This window comes from Urocampus carinirostris, chromosome 4 (genome assembly GCF_059441175.1).
Source record: "Urocampus carinirostris isolate Australia breed hairy pipefish chromosome 4, RoL_Ucar_1.0, whole genome shotgun sequence".
Classification (NCBI taxonomy): Eukaryota; Metazoa; Chordata; class Actinopteri; order Syngnathiformes; family Syngnathidae; genus Urocampus; species Urocampus carinirostris.
Window position 1 is genome coordinate 37,599,086 of NC_142352.1, and position 17,063 is coordinate 37,616,148.

At 38.5% G+C, this 17,063-nt stretch overlaps 1 protein-coding gene across 2 annotated transcripts in view; it reads right to left on the reverse strand.

Annotated features, from left to right (window-relative positions):
- The window catches only part of usp47 (ubiquitin specific peptidase 47), a 38,275-nt gene that overhangs the window by 14,491 nt on the left and 6,721 nt on the right, over window positions 1-17,063 (reverse strand). The window contains exons 2-17 of one of the 2 annotated variants that reach the window (XM_088334450.1): window positions 15,790-15,984; window positions 14,882-14,998; window positions 11,927-12,080; window positions 11,754-11,850; window positions 10,605-10,750; window positions 10,431-10,510; window positions 9,211-9,360; window positions 9,038-9,133; window positions 8,786-8,938; window positions 8,536-8,691; window positions 5,177-5,308; window positions 4,813-4,889; window positions 4,641-4,696; window positions 3,691-3,803; window positions 3,491-3,592; window positions 3,202-3,409 (exon numbers count right to left, since the gene is read on the reverse strand). In XM_088334450.1, the coding sequence (XP_088190576.1) occupies window positions 3,202-3,409; window positions 3,491-3,592; window positions 3,691-3,803; window positions 4,641-4,696; window positions 4,813-4,889; window positions 5,177-5,308; window positions 8,536-8,691; window positions 8,786-8,938; window positions 9,038-9,133; window positions 9,211-9,360; window positions 10,431-10,510; window positions 10,605-10,750; window positions 11,754-11,850; window positions 11,927-12,080; window positions 14,882-14,998; window positions 15,790-15,984 (2,032 nt within the window). Of the gene's footprint in view, window positions 1-3,201; window positions 3,410-3,490; window positions 3,593-3,690; window positions 3,804-4,640; window positions 4,697-4,812; window positions 4,890-5,176; window positions 5,309-8,535; window positions 8,695-8,785; window positions 8,939-9,037; window positions 9,134-9,210; window positions 9,361-10,430; window positions 10,511-10,604; window positions 10,751-11,753; window positions 11,851-11,926; window positions 12,081-14,881; window positions 14,999-15,789; window positions 15,985-17,063 lie in introns of both variants that reach the window. The other variant, XM_088334449.1, reaches the window with a different exon arrangement.

Here is a 17,063-nt window from a genome sequence, read left to right on the forward strand (position 1 = left end):
GTGCGATTATTAATCTTTCGTGTGTGATTATCAAGACATATGATTGTTAAATCTTGAGTAAATGACACATTTGTAGATCTGAACTCAACCCAAGTAAATATTTGAGACAAACCTCTCCCCCGATAAGTGTTGGGTAAAAATGACAAATTATAATATGTAGCTTAAATTTTTCAATTGCAGGTTTTTCCAATTACAACTTACCACAGGGAAAGGTACCCTAACTTTTGTCACGGCCCATAACAAATGTCTATAATTGATACATAATCTTTACACCAATATTCATTCATAGCGCCCTGTTAGGTGTAGCAGCATTTATCTGTCCTCTTGAGCGTGACCCGTAGGGGGCGATGACGCCTTACCTGCCAACGCCATACAAACTAACGCCAGCTGCCCTTAATCATGAGGGGAAAAATGCAATGGCAATGTCAAGCCACCAGTGAACAGTGTCATTTTTAAACTTGTCGAGAAACATGACAATTTCTAGAATTTACTGGCACTTCACCCAAAATTCAATCACTTTACAATCCGTGAAAAAACACAACATTTAAGCATTTTCAAGGAATAATGCCCCCGTACAAACCCTGTTTCATAGTATACGTCAGGGGTGGGCAATTATTTTTTATCAGGGGTCGCATGAGAAACCTGAATTGTGTCAGAGGGCCACCAACTTTCTTTCATTGTAAAATGCTCAAATTAAATATTTTGAATAGCTGATGCTGATAATCAGAAGAATATAGCACTCTGTAAATATTTATATTAGGCTATGTGAAATTGTGGTGTATTGGTTAAATAAGAAAAACAATGATTGAACAAGTGCAATTTATTTTTAACTTGTTAATTTCCACAAACAATAACTTGTAATGTTCTCCACCTCATGTTACCTCTTCAGTGAGAATAATCCAGTCTGTTCTGGGCTTGAACAAGGGCATTGAAATCTGGCGGAATGTCTGAAGTGGCTATGCGAAGGACAGCTGAGAGGTGGTCATCAGTCATAGAGGATCTATGTTTGGATTTATTAAACTTCATAACTGAGAATGTCTGTTCACAATGATAGGTAGATCCAAAGAGGACTAGGATCCTCTGAGCATGCTTCCTCAGGTGTGGAAAGTTCTCCTCTTTGAGGGAGGAGTAAAAATCCAGCAGTGAGACTGACTTGAAGTGATCTGCCAGAAGTGTGTCAGACTGCAGATCTATGAGTTCCATCTGAACTTCACTTGGCGCATCATCCACACTGCAGTTGAAGGGCGAAGAGACCATGTGCATTTCACTCTCAAGAGTTTTGAAAACTTGAAATCGCCTTGAAGGACAATGTTTCTAACATGGTTGAGTACTTTTGGAGGTGATCGCCTGATCTTTTGGCTTCCTTAAGTGTTGGCAAGTGGGTCAGAATGTTGTCCTTAACTTTGCTTGAGAGAAGCTGCAGTTTTCTCATAAAAGCCTTCACTGCACTGTACATCTCATGCACAAAAAGGCCCTTGCTCTGCAGTTTGACATTAAGTTCGTTCATTAGTGCAGTCACATCCACAGTGAATCCGAGGTCTGCCAACCAGTCTTCATCTGAAAGTTCTGAGACGTCATGACCTTTCTGAACACAGAACTCCTGAATCTGGTCTCTCAGGTCCCAGACACTTTTCAGAATTTTGCCAAGGCTGAGCCACCTAACTGTGCAGTGATAGCTTATGTCACCATGTTCAGCCTCATTTTCCTCCAACAAAGCAACAAACTGTGATTTAAAGCTCTCGCTCTGATGAAGTTAACTATTTTAGTGACAGAATCAACAACATGTTTCATTTTTAATACTGTCTTACACAACACTTCCTGATGTATGATACAATGCAAAAATGTCAATTTCTGATCAGGGTTCATTTCTGTCACTTTATCCTGCATTCTCTTTAAAAGTCCAACATTTTTCCCGACAAGATTTGGACAACCATCTGTTGTCACACCTGCAAGCTTGTTCCATTTCAGTCCTAACATGTCCATACATGCATTTACCTCTCTGAACAAGTCATTACCTGTGGTTGTCCCTTTTATTGACTGCATGGCTGCCAACTCCTCCGTGATTTGAAAGTCTGCGGTTATCCCACGTAAGAAGATGAGCAGCTGGGCGGTGTCACGTACATCGCAGCTCTCATCCAAAGCCAGAGAAAAAAAGTCAAAGTCGGCCGCTCTTTTCTTCAGCTGAAGCTCTAAATTTCCCGCGATGTCCTCAATCCGCCTCGTTACAGTGCGTCGGGAGAGTGAAACGTTCTCAAACGCGCCCTTTTTTTCTGGGCACATCAGCTCAGCAGAGTCCAATAAACACTCCTTAATAAACTCTCCGTCGGAAAATGCCTTACTTTTTCTGGCGATTTTATGAGAAATGACATAACTTGTCCTGACGGCTGCATCTCTGGAAGTGTGAAGTTTAGTGAAAAAACCTTGTTGGGTTTGTAGTTTTGCAAGCAATGCATCAGACTCCCTTGCACGCTCTTCACCAGTCAGGTTTCTGTATTCATCTTCATGCTTGGTCGTGTAGTGGCGATTCAAATTATATTCTTTAAACACAGCAACCTGTGTACCACAGACTAAGCACACTGCTTTACCTTTAATTTCTGTAAAGAAATATTTGGCAGTCCACGTCTTGTTGAAAATACGGCATTCGTTATCAACTTTTCTTTTCTTGGGGTGTGCCGACATCTTGAGGGTACCCTGGCGAACAGTATCACCTTCACTCACTCAAGTGTATACGCGCGTGAAGGCGCTACGTCTATGACGTGTATATGTAGTCAAAATAAAATTTCAAAATAAAAGTTGAAAAAAATTGTTTAATTTATGGTGTTTATGATTGGTCTTACGCGGGCCGGACAGGGACGTACAAAGGGCCGGATGTGGCCCGCGGGCCGTAATTTGCCCAGGTCTGGTATACGTTGTCAATAAATTATTTCAATTTTGAGCTTAGGAATAGTGAACCAAAAAATGTATACCGATTTGGAATAAAAGATTAGGGGTGCGCGTTATGCACAAATGAATACAGTACGTCCTTTGCAAAAGTCCTTTATTTTGCACATTCGTTTTTGAAAAACGAGGGAACACGATTAAATTGACACAGCAATATTGCTGCTTATTTCCACTTTCAGGTTTAAATATAAATTAATTGTTTTGTAGTATAAACCTGGCTTTAGAATGTACATGTTAACTCATTGGGCACAAGTTCCTTACCTCCAGGTTTATAAGGCAGGAAGGCTTGCTCTGGTAGACGTGTCTCCAGCAACAAGTCGAACATGTAGGAGGACTTGACACCTCCAAGCAGAAGGCCCATTGGTGTGTCCTCCTCTCCCTCGTAGGAGCGCTCAAGGTACTCGTGAAACTCATCATACTTCACCAGGCGGCAGCAGTCCAAAGGGACCTGTTCCTCTAGCTCCATCAGCTGAAATCAATTAAACAACAAAAGCTGGGTTCATCAGAATTCATCAGCTTTCTCCAATTTAAAGACTGTCACCAAACAAACCTTGTATGCCATTTCTGTCGCTTCCCAAAGAGTTTTATCTTTGTGGACCTCAAGCTTGCTCTCTACCATTATCTTGGAAGGGTGCATGCAGAAAAGCTTTATCTAAAGTATAAAAAAAAGGAATGACTGGTAAAACAAATGAAGACTTTAAGCACCAGACAAGCATCATGTTTATCAAGCTAGTGGGTCAATTTGTTTACTTTGCATGTATTTCGCTCGATCTCTCTTTGTCTCTTTTCATGCTCTTCAGACTCCTTCTCCCTCTGAACCAAACTCTTGATGTGCTTTGGGAAGTTATCCACCGCTAAATATTCTAAATAGTGGAAACATTGTTTAACTCAAAAGGCAGAGAAAATAATAATAAATTTACACAATCTTTCAGGTTTAACACATGCGTTATAAAAGCACTCAAAGCAAGAAATGAATCATGTATTATTATTTCAAAAAATAGATAATAGTTGTTGCAGTTCCTGTTTTCATATGAACAAAATAATAAATGCTTTGCTCAGGAGACTTTTTATTGGTTGACTTTCACTTTGGCACCTTGAATATACACATCAATGAGACTTTACTTGAGTGGCAATCTGGATTCCACTTCTAGTGGATATCCCAGATGAAATTATTATTTGTCACATTAACTTTTCAGTTCTTTTGCATTGTTAATAATAGTAATACAATGTTAAAGGTGGGTGGGTCGTTTAATGTGTCCTTAAAAAGATGAAAGAAGAATATTTTTCCATTAAGTATGTGTTAACAATGCCTAACAGAGTTTAAAAGGCCCTTGTGTTTTTTTCCTACTACACAAATCTGCTAAACAAAGATGAAAGAGTTTCTTCAAGCAGATTTAAGAAATGCACGTACTTGCACGCGCACAGTAAGAAGCTTGACAGAGGAGGCAATCACACAAGCCAGAAGATTGCACTGGTAAAAAAGTTCCAAATTTCGTACGGTTCCTTTAAGGATTTTCTCTCAACATCTTATTCATCATGTACCTTTTCTTAAATTCTTGGTATAAAATGCCATTACCAATACCCTACAAAAACTTGGGGGGGCTGTCCTTAAAAATTGTTGATACAAACAAGCTCCAAAAAGTTACAATCATTCTACATGCAACATGAGTTGTTTGCTAGCAAATTAATAGATTTCTTACTTGCATTCCTTGAGGGGTCTTTCAATCTATAAATTAGCATATAAGCATTTGTGGAGCTGTTGGAGAAGGAAAAAGATGGATTAAGCAGAAAATCCCACTGATTTACCTATATATTTTCATAAAGTAAAGTAAAAATACAGCAAAGCAAGTGTAGTATAATTATATTACCAACCTTGCAAAGGCACTGGAATAATATCCTCTGCTCCCCGAGGAGCCCCCATACGTCTTTTTGATGTCCTCTGGCGTTATCTGTTCAAAAACAAGAACGCGGCAACCATGAGGCGCAAACTGACACTGCTGATGATCAAGGGTAGAAGTGTTTATCTTGTGTTTTAGGTTTATAATTATTTAAGAATGAGGCAGCAAATGCTAAAATCAGTGAAGTTAGAACTGTAAATGCAAATCTTTTTGAAGGAAATAATGAAATGAGTGATCATGATCAAGTGCAGACGGGAAAAATTTGACCAATTGACGCTTAAAAACAGTGGACTCCTCTTAATCTGAGGACACGATAACTCACAGTGGTTGATACTGACCTTGCTAACATGCTGATCATTGAAACTGTACCATTGGCCATCCGAGAAGGATTTGATGCAGGCATAGTAGTGCCCTCCTGCAGCACTTCCCGAATGGACCATGACAGAGAACAGCTCAAAGGTCAGCAAACTCTGAGAAAAAGTGTTGGAAAATATGTTTAGTCAGACTAAAGAAACAAGCGATTATTACTGCAGCAGGAAAATGACAAAAAGGAAAAAAGCATTACTGCTTCACCGTAATGTTACAAAACTACATTTAAAAATTATCATCTGAAAGTCCAACACATCATTAAAATGTTCCATCAGGGATGAGAATTGTGAATACAATGTGTTAAAAAAAAATACTATGGCTGTGGGAAAAAAATTGGTACAGATACTTCCAGATCACATATTGACATATTTGTTCGAAATTTAAGGTGTGAAGTTTCAATGTATGCTCGCTTCAAGCTGTACACTAACACTCTCTTTAGAGTGATCCCTTGCGATATCGCAGTTTACTTTTCGTGGTCACAATACTTTGCTGATTTTCATCGGCTATTGGGTTCGCAGCAGACAACACACAGCAAATGCTATCACGGAGGCCTGTCTGTTTGTGTGTGTGTGTGTGCTGGATGGGAATGACTGCAATAGGAGGATCTATTAAATATTGATGTTGGTGTATGCGGTCAGTTTTCATCTAGGTGGGTGCACAAGTCAATAGGCCATACAAAAACAAACTGAAGCAATGTGACAGCTAGTATTTTAGCAGCTCGTAACATTGAAAAGAAATTCATCAATTAACTAAAGACTGAGGAAATTCAAGAGCGCAAAGAACGGTGGATCACCACCGAGTGCTTCTTGGATAGTTTTTGGGTCCAGGAAAAGACTGAGGGGGCGTCGGGAGACAAAGGAAAAACGGGGCTGAGGTAAGGCCTTTTGCGGCTAGGCTATGCAACAACTCTCACAAACCATCCCCTGCCAAGACTGGATCAATTTTCCATGAAATGGATGACCTGGAGATACAACTTGTGGGAAACAGCTACATTTGTGACTCATGTATTTTAATCAGCACGGCGACATGGCCCCACCCAAGGATCCCTGATACTAACGTGCAGCTAGGTAGCCGGTCTGTAAATCGCTTTCTTACACTGAAAGGAGAAGCCTTCCAATTTCGTTGTAGAATTGTATAATAACAATAAAGACCATTCATTCAACTGCAACTATGTGTTTGGTGTTTTTATTTGTAGTTCTAGAGTTGTTATTTTCCTAAAGTCTAATATATATATATATATATATGTTACTGATATCTAAAAAATAAATAAATGTTTCTACTTCGCGGGTTTTGATTATTGCGGGACTTTTTTGAAAAGCAATAATTGTAAAAATTAAAAAAAACAAAGGATTACTGTATTGGATTCAGACAATTTGACTTAATGTATATACAGTCGTATGCAAAAGTTTGGGCACCGCTGATCATTTTCAAGAGTTTCCTTTATAAATCATTGGAATTCGGATCATCAATTTTCGTTAAATATATGGCAGACAAACACAGTGATATGAGAAGTGAAATTAAGTTTATAGGATTTACAGAAACTGTGCAATAATTGCTTAAAATAAAAGTAGGCAGGTGCATAAATTTGGGCACCCCAATAGAAAAATTACATCAATATTTAATAGATCCTCCTTTTGCAGAAATAACAGCCTCCAAAGGCTTCCTATGGCTTCCAAAGAGGGTCTGGATTCTGGTTGAAGTTATTTTTGACCATTCTTCTTTACAAAACATCTTCACTTTAGTAAGGTTTCATAGTTTCCGAGCATGGACAGTCCGCTTTAAATCACACCACAGATTTTCAATAATATTCAGGTCTGGGGACTGAGCTGGCCATTCCAAAACATTGTACTTGTTTTTCTGCATTAATGCCTTAGTAGAATTTGAGCAGTGTTTGGGGTCGTTGTCTTGTTGGAGTATCCAAACCCGGCGCAACTTGAGCTTTGCCACTGATTCTAGAACATTTTTCGCAAGAATCTGCTGATGACTAGAATCCATGCCACCTTCAACTTTAACAAGATTACCAGTACCTGCACTGGCCAGACAGCCCCACACCATGATGTAACCACCACCAAATTTTACTGTTGGTAGCAAGTGTTTGTCTTTGAATGCTGTGTTCTTCTTCCGCCATGCATACCGCCCCTTGTTAAGTCCAAATAACTCAATTTTAGTTTCATCAGTCCACAGCACCTTATTCCAAAATGAAGCCAGCTTGTCCAAATGTGGTTGAGCATAACTCAAGCCACTCGGTTTGTGGCATGTGCACAGAAAAGGCTTCTGCCGCATTACTCTCCCATACAGCATCTCCTTGTGCAAAGTGCGCTGAATAGTTGAACGATTCGCAGTGACACCATCTGCAGGAAGATCATGTTGTAGGTCTTTGGAGCTGGTCTGTGGGCTGAGTTTGACTGTTCTCACCATCCTTCACCTCCTCTTATCTAAGATTTTTGTTGGCTTGCCACTCCGGGCCTCAACTAGAACTGTGCCCGTGTGCTTCCATTTTCTCCCTATGTTCCTCACAATGTAAACTGACAGCTGAAAACTGTGAGCTAGTGTTTTGTATCCTTCCCCTAAACCATGATGTTGAACAATGTTTTCAGGTCACTTGACAGTTGTTCTGAGGCTCCCCTGTGGCCACTCTTCAGAGAATAAGCAAAGAGGAGAACAATTTGCCACTGGCCGCCTTAAATACCCTTTCTCATGATTGGCTTTACCTGTGTATGTAGGTCAAGGGTCAATAAGCTTACCAAACAAATTTTGTGTTCGAATTATTAGTGCTAATGGTATTCAAATTAAAAAAACAACAAGGGTGCCTATATGTAAGCACCGGCCTACTTTTGTTTAATTATTGCACACTTTCTGTAAGTCTTATGAACTTCATTTCACTTTTTAGATATCACTGTGTTTGTCTTCTATGATATATTTAATTGAAATTGTTGATCCAAAAAACCAATGATTTATAAAGAAAAATCTTGAAAATTATAAGGGATGCCCAAATTTTATATAACTGGCTAAGAAAGCAGTAGTAATACAAAGACGTATCAACTAAGTTTAAGATTTATTTCAAGCATGTATGGAAAAAAAGCCTAAAAAACAAATTAAAAATGAGAGGGAAAAAAAGATTGAAATCAGTATCAGTGAATACTTCATCTTAAGTACCAGCAACTGTATTCGGATTAGTTTTTCACTAATACATCAAAAAAGATACACACACAAACATTAAAATGTTTAATATATATATATATATATATATATATATATAACATGCCGAGTTGTCCCAATTGCATTGAGCACACTTTCCAACGGCCTTTTAAATACATTAAACAAATACCTTTGGCTTCAAGACCCTCTCTCCGCTGCCAGTGTTGTCCAAGCATATGCCCTCATCCACACAATCATCGGTGGAGAAATCATTGCTCATTTGGTCACTGTGGCAACTGCCTTCATTTTCTGCTCCACTGTCTGTGCAACTTTCAGTCTGAGGGGACTTCTTTAGATTCAATTCAAGCAGAAAACAATACAAAGTTCAATCAAGACAGATATAAAAAAAATCCCTGCTTGTTAAAATAGAGTTTGCTCACCTCATCCTCCACATCCATAAATGGACTCATGTCAAGTTCCTCAGGGAACGTCATGCTGTCATTGAGTTTGATGCGATGCATAGTGCTATAATCAAAGTCAAATCGCTTCAGCTGCAACGTCAGCAGGTATGGAAAGTGAAGGAACCTCAAACCCTGCACCAAATGGGGAGATAATAGGAATAAAAAAATTCTTAGACGGGTCCGTCTGCAATCTGCATACAATTTGTGCAAACTCATTCAGAGTGCACTCACCTTCCTGGCATCACATTTCTTTTTGCATCGTTCGCAGAAGTATTGGTTGGGCCCATCTAGAGTTTCCGGCTGAATAAATGCCTGCAATGCCTCCTCCTAAGACACCCCGATTGACATTTTATTCTAAACATTGTCCAGTGACTAGAATAAATAAAAGTGAGAGTAAAGCATACCACACTGCCATAGGCCTGACTTGCCCCAAATGGCCTTATAACAAGAGGAATATCCAGATAAGTATCAATCCTCCAACTCTCATAGCCGCACTCCAGACAGCGGACGTAATCTTTGAGCTTCCCCTGGTACAGCTGGTTGATCAAGTCAGCCTTGAGAGAGGAATGCATTCAGCCCTTAATTAAGTTGACTCACATGGATAATACAAATTGCAGAAAGATACAGTAACAATTTGAGAAATAGAAACTTGAAATAAATCTCAGATTCAATGACCATATAGTAATGAAAAAACATGGATGAAAGAGCATCCATCTCATTTTTGTGAGTGTTCATAGTGGATAACTAACATAAAGGGGCAGGTGTGGGGATTTTGTTAGGAAGCAATTGGTGGTACTAAAGAGCCTGTGTTAGGAGCTGACCGGGGACATAAAGGATCATTAAAAATCTGCATTTTGACCAATGTTCCCTCTAATCTTCCACAGATCTGAGCGTTCAAACAAAGTCTGTGAGCATTGCTTGTCATAACAGTGAGCAACATAAATCCTGGGTGTGAAACCCAATTGATTATCAAACATGTCAAAACCCTGACGTCAAATCAAGTCACATTCTGCTGAAATTCCAGCAACACTAGTTCGACTTTCAATTTGTGTATGCACGCAGCATAGAGGGAACATTGATTGTGACTGCAAGGAAGAAATTAATTTGTACTAGCACCTTATGGCACAAGAACTTTGGGGGTTTTCAACAGAAAACACATTTGGCATTACAATAAACCTTTTATTAGCCAAAAAAAACATCCTTGCAGGCTGCCAAAGTTTGAATATTTAGTTTCTTCCTCATACAGACTCTGTTATTAACATTAGACATTGAAAAAAAATTATTATCATACCTAGTGACAGACATTAATACAAATTTACCAGATTATACAACAGTATGGGTTTCTTTGTATTGGATCTATTGTATCTTTGATTGAGGAATGTCCTGTCAAGCAATAAATGAATTTCCCACATAAAATATAGTAAGTAAGGTGGATTATTTTAAATGATAGGCAACCACATGTTTGTTTGTGTCATGTGCAAGCAACCATGTGGTGTGCAAAGACAGAGGCCCAAGTGTTTAAGTTTAAAACTGCAAAACCCTCCTGGTAATTTCTTTTTCTCACAAAAAGCCTTTTTTTCTTCCTAAAATGGGACCAATTTTGTGTTTATGATTTTCCTCCCACCTGTTCTGTCTGCTTCCACTTTTGCTCCAGGGCATCAAACATGACCCTGCAAAGTTCTTGCACATCATGTTGTTGCCAAGCTGAAATTATATATAAAAAAGGGTTGTGTATTATTCACATGTGGTACTTCCTCACAAACAAAATAATTCCTATGGTCAGGAACAAAATATTTACCTTCACTACTGTCCCATCCAAAACTTCGTGTCACATCGGTGGTCTCAATAGCACGTTTCTTACTTGTCTGCAAAAGAACAAAGAGTCTTTGCAGCTGGTAGGGGATGCTCGTGACTGGGTCCTCTTCAGATTCTTCAAACTCCCAACTGAAGAAATAGGACAGAGTTGCAGTTGATTTATGAACTAAAAGAAAATTATATGGCTTTGACTCTGGTATTGTAGTAAAAATTATGATATATTGGTTCAAAAAAAGTTAAACCTTAAACTCCAATTTAAAGCAGGGTTCAACTAAATCTCTTAAAGGTACAGTGTGCAACATTTTAACACTAGACGTCTCTGTAGTATGTGCATCTAGAAAAGCGTGATAAAAAAGCACAAACAAATATACAAACTAAGGATGTCTCAAAGTGCCCAAAACAACATTATTTTCACTCATTTTTTTGCCAAAATTTCACAAAGAAAATCGAAAGAAAAAAGGGTAAAAAGAAAAATGGAATGAAAACCCTAAAGAACGAAAGGAAAAGGGAGAAAAACTAAAAATATAAAAGGATGAAAAATAATAAAAAGACAAAGAAAGGGGAAATAGAAAAGAAAATGGGGAAAAAAGAAAAAAAGAGAAAAAGAACAAAAAATATTCTTACAATGAGCAAAAATTATCTTACAGTGGAACATTATCATTTTAAATCATGTGCAAAAGAAACAAAGAAAAAAAAAAAAGAGGGTAACCTTGGCAGCAAGATGTCAGCTCCGTCTAGGTGCGAATCAGCTTTTGTCAAATAAATGCTATTTCCGTGAAAACCAAGCATAAAAGAAAATGCATGCTTACGTGATTGTTCATATAATTTTGCTCATCATTTAAATCAATATTGTTTTGTTTGTTCAAATTAAGTTTTTTAGCATCTGGAGCCACTAAATAATACACACTGTCCCTTTAAAGCTTTAAAACTTTAAAACTGAGTTAAAGCATCTTCATACCATTAACCTTTGAATTCCAGCTTTATAGCTTTGACTGTGACACACAATTATCTATTTAGCACTTTCTAACAAGTTGTTTTCAGTTTGAAGCTAAGGTAAAAATTAAAATCCAAGCTTAATATACGAGAAAAACTTCAAATTATACAACCAAATCACATACAGAGCTCGACTTACTTGTAAAGCGCATTTCTGAACTCCGGAGTCATGAAAAGAGTTTGTAGTAGACTGTTCAAATAGCAGGTCATTGCTTGGTTGACCAAACCTACATAACCTAGAGTAGAGGAGAAAGCGCACTGAAGACTGACACCTGAGGTACGCCATAAAATGTACACATTTTAAAGCTTCACCTGTATCAGATTTATTGAGGATGGAAGTATAAGAGTATGAAGGGCTGGTGCAGTCACCAGTGCAGCCAACTGTACCGTCTCTGGGCAGAGGCCCAATGAATCTATCCTGAGAGCTATCATCCAGCTCACTGCTATCTGTGGCTCCAGACTCACCCTTGACGTAAGTAAGAAAACAAATTATTACAATTTGTAGGAGAGATGATCAAATCACATGACCTTAAATCTGACCGGATCACGTGGTTGCGGTTCCGATAGGTATCTGAAATGTCTCCTTTCAGTTTTGAGGATACATACAGTATACCTTTTATAAAGTGGATCTCAGAACATTAGAATATTGGTGTAGACTTTTTTTGCACGGCAATTCAAAACAACATTTTTTATGGCCAAATCATAGCATTCCGTAAGGTTTTTTAAAAGTTTTTTTTCCAGTAGTGAGAAGAATTCCACTGTAAATCGTGTATTTTGCAGAGCGACAAATATATCTGTCGTTTACATATGCATTTTGGGCTTGGTGGCCTTGGGGGCAGGGCGCCCGCCTCAAAAATGGGAGGTCGCTGGTTCGAGCCTCGGCCAAATCATACCGAAGACTTACAACAATGGTACCTGTTGCCTCCCTGCTTGGCGCTCGGCATTAGGGGTTGGAATTGAAGGGTTTGGCCACCTAATGACTCCCAAGGACAGGTGCTGTGACACATTGGTTGGGTTGAGCTATAAATCTCCCAGAAAGACTCTAGAGTGCAAGAATGAGAGTGTGTTCTTAGCTTTGGTATATACATACTATACAAACATATGGGATTTTTAATCTTGAGTGTGCATTTATCAAGACATATGATATTTAGACCTTGAGTAAATCGCAAATATTTTTGTTTTAGAGACAAATCTCTCCCCATATAGGTGTGAGTTGAAAATATTTAGCTTGGGCTACTTTAATTTTTTCTTAGTTTGGGTGTAGCCTTAACCTGCCCTCTTGGGCACGACTAGTAGGGGGTAATGACATTTCATAGGACAATGCCATACAAACTAATAACAGCTGCCGTTAATCTCGAGGAAAGAAGAAATGCAGTGGCAAAGCGTAGCCACCACAGCAGGTGTGTCTAAGCAGACTTGTTGAGAAATACAAATTATCTCATTTCTTTCATTTCATTTTCATTTCAAATTATCTCAAGCCTTTATTAGCACTTCATCCAAAATTATTAGTCTGGAGAAAAGGATGAAGGAGAAAATTAAAGTTGCTTGAAATCCAGTGTGAAGTTCTCAGAGTCAGTAATGGTTTAGAGAGCCATAGCAGCTGTTGGTGTTGATGTACTGTTCAGTGCTTCCCAGAAATAAGATTCTAGCGAGCCACCAGGGTTTAATTGGTCCCGCCTGAGTCTCATAATCTTCTATTATTAAAAAAATATAGATTTTCAAAATCCAAGGTTATCAACATAACGTTTCGATTTCTAATTATCTAAATGATCGCAAACGCCATGGTGTGTATTAGTGGTACGTATCGCTGTCCGTCAGCCCCTCAGCCCCTCTCCTGCTAAAGCACGCACTCTCATTCGGTTGCCGTGTTTGTCCCGCCCCGCCTGCACTGTGATGAGATGGCTAGGTAAAATGGTAACAACATGATAAGTTGACAGTTTAGAAATGTATATCAAACTGGTTGTCCTCCCTGTGAATCAGTAACCAAAAGTACCTCTCAGCTTTAAAAGGTTTGGTGACCCCGTTTTCGAGCAAAATATGCTTCTGTCTGCTTAAAAGCTCAATGGATAGGATGATTCCATTTTCCCACATGATCCGACACCTGCCCGCAGTGCCAAAACCAACAGTAATTGGTGTACTGGCCATAGTATTACCATCCTTGGTTGGTTTGCCAATTCTGCTGACCTTAACTTCATCAAAGATTTGTATTGGTATATGAGTATTTTGATGGGCTAAAAGATACGAGACCCAACATTGGAAATGAGCTAAAGGCCGCTATTGAAGCATCCTGGACAATCACAATATCTTAGCAACGCTAAAGGCGTATTATTGCTTCCATGCCACATTAATGCAATAATCCATGCAAAAGGGATTCCCAACCAAGTACTGGGTGCATTAAAGGTCATTTTCAAATGTTTGATTTTGTTTTGCTGTTATAAATCTTTTTTTTAAATTTCATCTCTGTATATAGTACAATTTTGACATAGGGATTTTGAGTTCTTAAGCTGAAAGCCCAAAACAGCAATTTTAGAATGATATAAGGATTGCAATATTTGTTATTGTTTAATGAATCAAGAATGTTTGACATTAGCTTATTTTTAATTGCATTACAAATAATATTTTTTTCAGGGACAGTCCTGTATTCTTGATTACAAAACTGATGTGGAGTAGTGTTTATAGAGAAATAATAATTAATAACGAATAAGGGATCAACTAGAATTCATTTCTACCCTCACATTGTTTTAATCACATATTTAAAATAGGGACTCAGTATTAGTTCCAAATAAAATGACTCGCACTTGGGAGCCCAAAAACCATTTTTGGCACATCACAATTGTGTAATAAGTAAAAATATAAATCCACAAAGCTTTCCCCAAAATTAATTTCTAAACACAAACCTAATCCACTGTCGCAAACATTGCCCCACAATCTTGTAGGGTAAACACGACGCATGATGGTTGCATCACGTTGTACACCTCTCGTCTTACCAGTTGAGTCGATCAGACGAGAACAGAGTAATTCGAGACTATTGGAAAATTTCCATTGTTTTTGAGTCACCAGATTTGACCAGCATTTTGCAATTTTCATTTCTTCTGTTTGAAAAAATACGGCTAACCCCGATTGTTTTTTGTTGCAAGCAAAGCCAATACAATGGCCCTGAAAAAGCAACGCTACATGCAAATTCTTATTCAGTCTGAGCTTATCACACTTTCCAACAAAATAAAGTGGCAAGAAAAAACTTGTCGAAATATAAATACAACCACTTACTGAAGCAACATGTGGTTGTTCACCATCTTTGTCTGTTAGCTGAAGAAAATTCTTCTTTCCGCCAGGCTGAAAACCTAAATCCAGAAGGGACACTTCCGCGCTGTGCTCCAGGGGTGTCTGAATGTACAAAGGAACAAAACAAAATCAGTCTTATATAATACATGTAGCATATTTCTACATGAGGTCAAAGGTTTAGGTTACATTTGCCATAGTGTCAGTGTACAAATTGAATTGAAACATGCTTGTGGTAACCTCTAAATTTACACCGAATCAGAATCCGGACAGTTGTAAACTCCGGACAGTTGTAAACTCAACAGCCTATAAATTTTCTCAAAGGAAAACATACATTCCACTGAAATTGCGTTTAAATTTTCCAACATGTATGAGTACAGGTGTAGAAAGAAGTATTACAGGTTTATGGCAATATGCACATATTCTGCTGATGGCTTTGCAGGATGAGCAAGCAGACCGAAATGCAGTGGAAGCATAGCACAGCTTAATCCACTGACCTAATCGATGCGATAACAGGCACAGCACCTAGGCTTTGGCTTGGGTCAACAGCAGGATTAGCTCAGGCTTCTTTAAGTAAAGGGGCCAGTCAGTACGTAAAACAAAAAGCGCAAACTGCCCTTTAACATTATTCAACATCAGCAAATATATTCAACTCCTGCAGTGTGCTTACTTTATGCAAGTTAATAATGGTATGTACAAATCTGCGACCGAATCAAACTCTCAGGCCATGAGAGATTTTCTTTATTAGCCTCTCTCAATCTCAGATAGAGCGCCGCCTCAAGGGAGTGGATATAGCTGAACTGTGTAAACTCTCATGGGGAGTTTTAAACGTTGGACTTGTCAAACTATTGAATCTATTTTCATGGCATGGTGTATAGTTAGCATAATTTTCCAACCATGTCTTGTGTGTTTCCCCAGGCGAGTTCAAATGAGCCGTTGACATATCCAGCTTTTTGGGCAACATCTTTGTAGAGTTTGGCAATGGAGGTGGACGCTGGCACGTTAAAGGTTAATCTCTCGTTGACAGTCCTAGTACAGGTGATATCTTGGATTATACACAGCACTCTGGGCTCTTCTGCAGCTTTTTGGATCTGAAACCAAAGACAATAGCAAGATGGTTAGCCAAACTACTCAAAGTTTTTAACCTCACTCAAAAGCTGGCAAAAGACTGAACTTGATTTATTGTGAAATGCTCATCCAATTGGAGTCAGAACACACCTCACGTCATGCCGTGTTACAGATCCAACCTACTTAATGAAGGTTGAGTGACATTTCTGGAAAAACAAGCAACACGCTTTCAAGATAGATATAAATGAGTCCTTAGCACTGAGGGAAAGGACAAATGTCAGTTTTGAAGTTTAACTTCCAACCCAGTCTCCTTGCTTTTTGAGATTTCTGTGGTTCCTGATGATATAGACAGATTATTATAGTGTCATAGGTAAAATACCACATTCTGTGTATAAATCTCTACTGGTTAAAATTATGACAAAGACCAAGAAAAAATAAAATCTAATTAAAGGAGGCGTCCGCAACCTGAAATGTTGCTACTCTCTGCAGCCATCTCCTGGCTTTAAGTTTTGGACACAGCCTCAGTCAGCAATTCCTCAGGTATCAATAAACCCTTATTTTTCATCTTTTTGGAGGTTGGCGTTTGAACTGTATTTGAAACAGGACTTTTCTTACTTTTACCATTTTCAGGCTACAGGACAACAAAAAACCTGGGAACAAGTATGAAAGCACTCTACACCCTTTCTCTCCGGCTTCCTAATGTGTTGCAAGTCCCAGAACAGCGGTGCTAAAAGTAAGATAAAAGCAGATAGGCGCGCTGAGAATTGTTTTTAATAAAGGTTCTCTGAACTCAGTTGGGCATTATTAACGCATACTTAATCGAGAAAATATTTTACTTTCAACCTTTTTGAGACCCGTCTAATGACGCACCCCACCTTTAAAGCAACAGAACATCAAACCATGACAAGAAAAAATACCTCTAGAAATAATTATCTAATATACCATTGATAAAATTTTGATAATGAACAAACAAAAGAACATTTCGTAGAGTTTATTTTTCACATGACAGCCACAATGGTCACTGTGGTAGTAGTATACAAAGTTTTACTTATGACTAATTAACAGAGGAACCGACTGATAAGCACGAGGACATGCATTCACA